Here is an 8,439-nt window from a genome sequence, read left to right on the forward strand (position 1 = left end):
CTTGTACTCGGTTGACGAACTTCCTACGCTCAACAATGATATTTGGAGCGGAACCGAAATGGGAGTCCAGAGCGGACAACAAGACCTGAAACTCATCCTGAGTCGAGCTAACGGACGGACCTGCCAGGTTGAACGCATCAACGACGCGATTGCCTTCATCGCCGAGAAATGAAAATAAAAGCGCCCTCTTGCGTTTCGGCGGAAAATCCTCGGCGTCGATCGCCTCGAGGTAGTTGAGGAAGCCGCGCTTCCAAGTTTGCCACGGCGCTACCGGCTCACCGGGCGTGTTGAGAAAATTGGCGGGAACTTTGCACAACGCCATTCCGAACGTCAAAGATGACGCGAGAACGAAAAAAAAGTTACACGTCCCGTCTAGACGCGGAGTACGACCCACCAACCGCTCGGACGCTCTCAAAAACGATACTGAAAAGAGTAGAGCCGCGACGAAAAGCGGCGAAACGAAGCCTCAGGGGGCGCGGGGGTTCGAAAATGCGGGGGAAAACATCCTCGTCGCCAGAATGTTGTATTAAAGAAAATGCGGACACCCGTGAAAATAAAGAAGAGCAGGGCCTGCGTGGGCCTGCGGAAAACGAGGGGTCTTACATGCCGAAGAGGTGAACGGCGGGCGCCGGCGGGGCCGGGCGCGGGAGCCCCGGACGGAGAGAGACGGACGTCCGGCGAAGACGGTGGCTGGATCGTAACTGATTTATTTAACGGTCAACAACGTGGGGGTTGAGCGCCACGGGGACGCTACCCCGATAACACGGGCAATGGTGCAACGGTGGCGCTATCTGGTTAGCGTGGCGAGAACTACTTGCATAAAAAAATTGAAATACTACACTCAGCATGCTTGATAGGCTGTGCTTGATCTTTGCTGCATCGACCTTGAAAAGTGCACAGATGTGGCCTGAAAAAATAGAGAGAGAGAGAGATGACAAGTTAGCATCTATTAAAATCTCCAGTTGTGCAGCTCCCCACTACTCAACTGGGGAGCACATGAACCATTCACAGGCTCACTTGCTCGATAATTAGGAAAAACGGGCATGATACGTTGGAAGCAAAAAGGGTGGGAGATCATGGATGATGGACGATAGAGGCTGTAACCTTTGTAAGCTTGCGCCATCAATACAGCTGGCCCGGCCAAACTCTCCAATTAACGCCAAGCTACCAACTTCTGCGTGCAGCTTTCATAGGAGCCTAGACGTTGCATGGTAATGAAAAAGTTAAGTGTCTTCAAATCGCTGCTCCATTAGCAAGTCTATTTTACACTTGGGACGTATACAGGGTGTTTTTTTTTAGTTGCAACAAATTTTCAAAAAGGGAACTTGAGATAGAGTAATTTGAGCCCTGGGGAAGTGTTAATGGCCATGGCGGCCTCTAGAAAATATGTGAAATTAGGTAATTAGCAAATTAACTAAAATGTTTCCTCCGTCTGGCGTACCCAAATTCGCCGACCCAGGTTGCCCGCTGACCATAGTTGCCAGACTATCGCTAGTCCGGCGGGTGTTGAGGGAAAGGGTGAAGATTGCAACGAAGAGAAGGGAAGGAGGCGGAGGAGGAAATGCGTGAACAGAGAGAGAGGATATAAATAGAGGGGGAGGGGGGGAGGAGGAGGCCTGTGGGGGAGCGTAGCGCGTTTTCTCCGCCGCCAGCGTCCGGTCGCTGGTGTCGTCGCGGTACTGGCGGTACCAGCGCGCTACCCTTGCCGTCGACGACGCTTGTTCCCGTTGCGCTCGCGCCACCCGTTTAGATATTCCGCCTCCTGCTTTGAGGCGCTGGCGTCGTATGCGCGTTTTCTAATGTCGCCGTAAAAACGTGCTCGCGCCGCGTACGCAGGAATTCGTTTAGATGACCCGTAATAAAAAAAGAAGCGTGCTTCAATAAGTGCTTGCGAATAAACCCCAAGGTTTATTTGGAGGACTGCTTGATCTGGAGTGGGCAGCCGCCTCGGCGGCTCCGAGGCGAGAGCGCCGGCCTACGGATCCCCAGGTGGCGGGTTCGAATTCCGACCGAGGTGACCGCAATATGACGGAGGCTTATTGCGGAGAAGGCGCCGTGTAACCGAGCTTTCGGTTGCACGTCGAAAGATCCCGAAGTGGTCGAAATTAATCCTCAGTCCTCCGCTGGGGCGTGCCAGATGCCCGCCGTAGGTTTGGCACGTAAAACCCCCAAATCTGACTTTTGAACTGGAGTGGGTGGCCCTAAAAAGGGCCGTTTGCTGAGCGTGTTCAGGCACACGGATACTTCCGGTCGATGGCTTCCAGAAGCCTGAGGAAGGGGTCCCTGCACCTGGTTCGGCCGTTGATGGAGTTCCACCAGTACCAGGTCAGGTGCGACGGTAGCAGAGTCTTGCTTGTCCCCTTGCCTCTCTTGAGGAGGTCTTGTTTTAGGGCAGTCCAGGCGGACTCGATCTTCTGGGTGTGAGCGCCGGTTTCGGGGTCCACGAAGTTTTCGCTGTGGTTCACGGTGAGATGGTTGAGTACCATGTGCCCCAGGTCATCGTGAACTGTCCACAGGCCATCGTAGCCCTTCCACTTGTCCGTGACTACAGTGGTTCCCGGGTAGACGTTCTTGGCTACAATGGCGTGCAGGGTCCTCCGGTTCCTTTTCTTCACTTCGAACAGGCGAAGCTCTCCCGTAGATTCTGAGATCAGGCCGACAATCCAAGGACCCTTCTCCTCGGTCCCGCGGTAGTGGTCGCTGCTGCAACCAGGCACGTTGTCGCCCGCCAGAAGCCGTCCGCGGTTATACTTCCGCTTGCCCCGGAAGAGGGACTCGTCCACTTGGACGACCTGGCCGACCCCTCCCAGTGGGGGCCGACTCGCCATCTCGTCGGCGACGGCTTCCCTAATGAAGTTCTTCCAATCGCACAGGACGTCATTTCCCATCGGGAAGACGTCTTGCACGGCTTCTGCCGTCTGGACACTCGAGTACCCCTTTGTCAGGGAGAAGCAAATCCACAGGATCTTTCTCCGGGAGAGCTTGACGTTGGGGCGGCCTTCGACGTCCACGTATGAAAAGAAAGATGGCCGGGACGGCCCGCCACGGAGAACGTCTACACCATTCTCCTGCGAAAGCTGAAATAAAAAATTCAAACTATTAGCGGGCGCGAAACTGCGTTCGTTCGTGAACTGTTAGATGAGAGAATGTGAAAACAATTAGGCCTGCTGAGTGGCCATTGTGAAGGAACGGCGTATTAATTATCTTTTTAGGCGTAATACGAAAATATCACACGCATGATTACGCTTACCTCCTTCCTGCAGGAGCCGCACCGGAAAGTTGGACGTGCGCCCTTCGGGTTTTCCCGAAAACGCGTGACGACCGAACCACCGCAGTTCGGAGCCTTGGGGTTGAAGCCGAGCACTCCGCAGGTGCCCCAAAGTTCATCAGTAGCGGCAGGTCTTCCGCGTCGACGGGGTGCGGAGTCCGGTGTGGGCTGAGGCGGCGGGACGGGGCTCAGGCCGTACATTCGGCAGAAGTCGAGCAGTGCTCGGGGATCCGACAATATTGGAACCAGCGTAAAGACGCCAGGGTCCACTCGTCCGGCAGGTAGAGAAGCGGTCTGGTACCGCCAGTACCGCGACGACACCAGCGACCGGACGCTGGCGGCGGAGAAAACGCGCTACGCTCCCCCGCAGGCTTCCTCCTCCCCCCCCTCCCCCTCTATTTATATCCTCTCTCTCTGTTCACGCATTTCCTCCTCCGCCTCCTTCCCTTCTCTTCGTTGCAATCTTCACCCTTTCCCTCAACACCCGCCGGACTAGCGATAGTCTGGCAACTATGGTCAGCGGGCAACCTGGGTCGGCGAATTTGGGTACGCCAGACGGAGGAAAGGCAACTTTTTAATTTTTGACTTGAGGGCGGAAAAAGCACTTACAAATAGCGCTGTACAGTGCCTTTCGGGACAATCGCTGTGGATTACAGGTTGAACTCGTCGGAGATTCTTGGCACAGAGTTCGACAGGGTTCAAACGCATCGGATAGTGACAAAACGTACATTGCGTAGCAAGAATACCGATCCCAAATGGTCAGGAGGGCTTCTCCTTGTCACTCACATGGAAGAGAAGGCGGTCCGTCGTGTCTTCGGTCCGTCGAACCGTCGAAGCTAGTGGGCACATGTATGCCCACAACAAAGGAAGATCACCGGTGTGTAGGCGCTGCCGAAAGAATATCCATGGTCTGGGCAATCCGCATGTTGAAGATCGCACTTGGCACTAAGACGAAATGCGCTGCTGGTGATCGGAACTCTAGAACTAGATTAACCACATTTACAAATTACCACAGAAGCCAAATCCACAGCTGGCCCGCAGGCCGCATCACCCGCGAAGCTAGGTCCGGTCTTCGCAGGCGTTCCGGGTTTGTCAAAGGCTAATGCGTCATCCGTCAAACCACGTGATCGCGCTTCTGCCTTTACCCGCGCACAGAGGGAGGATTCAAGCGATAAAAAGTATAGACCTTTTCACCCTCAGCCACATGGGCGCTGCCATCTTGGAGTCACGTGATGCGGCCGCCATTAGGTTGCTTCAATTCGTCGCTCCGCTCTCCCCTCCGCGCTACTCGGCGTCTTGGCAGATGCGTTGAATTCGTTTCTTTTGTCGCGTTTCACCGCGTTTCTCACCTCACTCCCTAAAGTGTCGTCCGACACTTATACATTTACCATTTACCATTACATTATTATGTTCACAATTTATGAAGTTAATTTGCGGTGACGTTTTGACTATTTTTGCCATCGGTGTGCCGGCTACATGGGTGGAAGTTATATTGGCACATGAATCAACGTTAACGCTCACGCACATTCACCACATATATGATTCTAAGACAGCACAAGGGTTCAAAGGACAATAACTTATAATAACTCATGTTCGCTTACTTATAGTGGCGGAACAATCCCAATAGAAAGCACAATGTAAACGTATACATGATCGCGCATTTAGGATCTCAAGGAAGGTGAGAAAATACTCACTGTGAATAATCACGTATATTTATAACATATCGAAAACAGTGGATTTTGATCATATAGGTGAACTTATGGACAAAATAGGGAACAAAAGCTTCATTAAATTTTTTTTTCTGATGCTAGAAATAATAATACGTCAACATCAGGCCATTTGTTTGTTTACAATAACACACCTCCATATGTTTGACGTTCTTAATCGTTTTTGCTATATAAACATTTACTCGATCGGTTTGTTTATGAATTCTAAAAAAATGTATACTTTGTTTAAATAGTCCTATGTGTGCAGTATTTTAATTGTTAAGCGATTTTTTAAGATAACCGGTTCAATTCGATTAATTCATTTCAACACAAAGGTTTTGACTTCCCACATAAGAAACTGTCACAGACAACTTGAGAGTTCCTGGGGCCCACAATATGTGACGCCGAAAAGAATCCGTCTTCATGAAAATCGCACGAATGTAACGTTGTCAACGGGGAATATGGATTTTAGTAGCTGGCGACGCCGTAATCTACAAAGCGCATCGGTCCAAACCAGTAAAGAGCTTTCGACTCAAATCCATGGTGTGGTGCCCCCTGGCGCTCGACTTCATCACTTCTTTTGTGGCCTTTAATTTCATTTGGCAAATTTTACGGGCGATAAATGCCACACTTCATTTGAGGGCCCTGTCACTTATTTATTACCTTGAGAACGTCGTAATCAAGTCCCCGTATAGCAAATACTGTAAACGACTTCATTTTCGCGACGACCTAATTTTCGCGAATTTTGCGATTCACCTACAATTTGCGAAAAATAGGTCCCGGTAAAATGTAAACACATTAGAATCTATATGGAGATCCCACCGCGTGGAAAAAATTAGAACCCGCGATTTATTCCAAAATTTCAGCTTTGACCTAAATCGCGAAATATTGAGCCCACAAAAAATAGGTCTTCACCGTAGTCTATTTCAAAAGTTATTATTGCGCAATCTTGTTAATGAGTACTTTAGTTAAATAAATTTTCTAGTCGGCCTAGGTTGGTCTATTACAATATTTCTCGAGAACTTTATTTATTTAAATATAACAGGCCGAGAGAAAAACACCTTTTTATACTATCTACGTCATTGTAGGCGACTTCTTCAATCTGCGAAGTTCACATAAAGTTGGTCTACGAAACTCAAAACGTAAACTCGTCACTTCACCTGTTTTTCGCGATTCAGCACATTGTTAATCATGTTGTGGACCTCCTTCTTCACTAAGCACTCGTGCATTTTTGTATGTTACAATATTAGGTGAGCAGTCATATCTCTGGCTTGAGCTCGAGCCCTTTCATACCACTATGTGCACGCGCACCCAAAGCCCGGCGGCAGGCAGGAAGCGCGCGCTGGAGGCGGAGCCTCTCCTGCTCTTTATTTATTTATCTTTGTAGCAACTAGTGTCCGCGGGTACGGCCGTGGGCGACGGTAATCCTCTCTTTGCACCAGAACAGCTGTTTCACTGCCGAACCTGGACGAAATTGACGATTGGACGTAATCAGACGCATCTGGGGTTTGTGAAAGTGATTGCAAGTTAGGCTCGAAACCACATCATGGCTATCCAAGTGACTCAGTACCATTGTGCCATTCGCTGTGTGCCTCAAGCAAGAAATTTGTATCACAAAATTAATCGAAAATGGCATGAAACAGCAACACAATCGCATGCGCGTTGAAACCGAAACAACCCAGTTTGAAGCAACCTCATGGCGGCGAATGCGTTAGCGCCCTCTACCCGACGGTTAGCCAACTACTGAAATGAAAGGGTCTTTTTGTCCGGCGAATACGCACCGTCTACTACGCCTTCAGCTTAGAGAGAGAGAAAAAAAGAAAGAAGTAGAAAGGAAGCAGCAGAGAACGGGGGGTGCGCTTACAGAGGCTAATCGTCAGGGCCATCTCAACAATGAACACAACGGGAGGATTTGTCACTTGTACCCAAGGTTGATAATGCAGTGGATGTTATGCGTGGCCTTGGGCTTTTAGTCAGGTTCCGTGCTCTGCCTTATTACCAGCTTCGAGACTGTAGTCACGTGACCCTAACCGGAGACACGATTGGCCTAAAACACGCATAGCGTCTACCCTGCTGTCAATACCGATTGAACAGGACAGCTCTTTGAAGGCCAGCTTTTGAATTTCTAAAGAAGTTGTCTAGCCCAAGAGTGATTCTAAACTACTTTCTAGTTTGATTCTAGTTTGAAGACACTATGTTTTACGTCGTATAACTCACATTATATTAACAAATAAATAAATATATATATATATGTTAGCAATAAATTAAAAATTATTTGTACACTGTTAGGTTCGCGTTTTAAAACTTCAATTTTTTTTTACGAAAGAGTAACACATAAAAGACACCACGGACAGCACATCGTCCGACTTTCAGCAGACGATGAGTCGCCGAAGCTCGCTGACGGAAGGTTGCGATGCTGCGCTAACAATTTCGGAAAGATGCTGCGTAGAGGACGCCGGGCGCAACTGCTTCGCGACCGTTCGAAGGGCAAAGGAATCGCGACGACAATGTAGCGTCTTCCAACTTCAGAAAGCTAACGGGGCTCGAGAGTCCCACGCTCACATTTCCGCAGAGCGAGCGCGGCCGGCCACATGGTGGCGCAGTATGCTCTCGCGTCGCGATTGCTACTTCGTTGCTCTGCCTACACTGATGACATGTGCACTGGCAGTCGAAGCAGCCCTCTCGAGACTTCATTCGAGTCCAATAGACGACTTTATAGCGAGATAGACTCTCGTAAAACTGAGAGTAGAAGTCACTTTGGTTGGCGGCGTAAGCAGCGGCTTTATGTTTGTTGACACCTCCGTCGACAATGACAAATAAGCACAGAAACATTAAACATTAAAAGTAGGGCACGCAGTGGTCGAGGCTGCAACCTACAGCATGTTTGATCGGAAACCTGCGTTATTGATGTATATATACTCTATGTGATTCTTTTTAAATGTTTATCAGGGCCGGATCTTGTGGCAATAAAATCCTGTGACTATGTAGCTCACTTCAAGCCTGTTGTAAAAGCGTTTCTTACTACACACGAAACCTGCTTATGACTCATATCAACGATTTTGTCATGTTTTCAGTGTGTATGGTCTATCAAGTCAGGTCTGTAGAAAATCTAGGCATATGGCGACGCAAAGTCTAACGACCGTTGGCGACAGACAGTTGGTGGGATTTCTGACGACTGTGCTCTGTAGACTCCTGTTGACAGGAAATCTGTAGAAACCTTGTAGAAAAATGGCGATAAGATAGGAAGTGGACAGGTATGTTAAAAAAAGCGTTAAGATGCCTACAGACCGGCTTACATTTTTTTTGTAAGGGTTGATGTAGCATATTGCGGACATGCTTTTAGATGTAGTGTTGAAATACCTTTCTGTTTAATTTATAGATAAACAGGGAGCGTATCCTATAAGGGGGCATGGTCACCGGCTTCTTGCTTTCAGAACAAGTTGTTTTCAACCCGCAACATGACTT

At 49.1% G+C, this 8,439-nt stretch overlaps 2 protein-coding genes across 2 annotated transcripts in view; both read right to left on the minus strand.

Moving 5' to 3' along the window:
• Nucleotides 1–8,439, minus strand: part of LOC115317370 (thiopurine S-methyltransferase) — a 173,130-nt gene that overhangs the window by 134,831 nt on the left and 29,860 nt on the right. The window lies entirely within an intron of this gene.
• LOC120839344 lies at nucleotides 2,136–3,391 on the minus strand. The gene has a single exon (XM_040209608.3). The coding sequence runs from the start codon at nucleotides 2,886–2,888 to the stop codon at nucleotides 2,229–2,231; it is 660 nt and encodes a 219-aa protein (XP_040065542.1). The 5' UTR covers nucleotides 2,889–3,391; the 3' UTR covers nucleotides 2,136–2,228.

The sequence above is a fragment of the Ixodes scapularis genome, unplaced genomic scaffold (assembly GCF_016920785.2).
Source record: "Ixodes scapularis isolate PalLabHiFi unplaced genomic scaffold, ASM1692078v2 PGA_scaffold3__209_contigs__length_174095766, whole genome shotgun sequence".
Taxonomy (NCBI): domain Eukaryota; kingdom Metazoa; phylum Arthropoda; class Arachnida; order Ixodida; family Ixodidae; genus Ixodes; species Ixodes scapularis.

What these genes read in the sequence shown, in the direction of transcription:
- LOC120839344 (XM_040209608.3), bottom strand. Translation starts at nt 2,888, where the DNA reads ATGGGAAATGACGTCCTGTGCGATTGGAAGAACTTCATTAGGGAAGCC.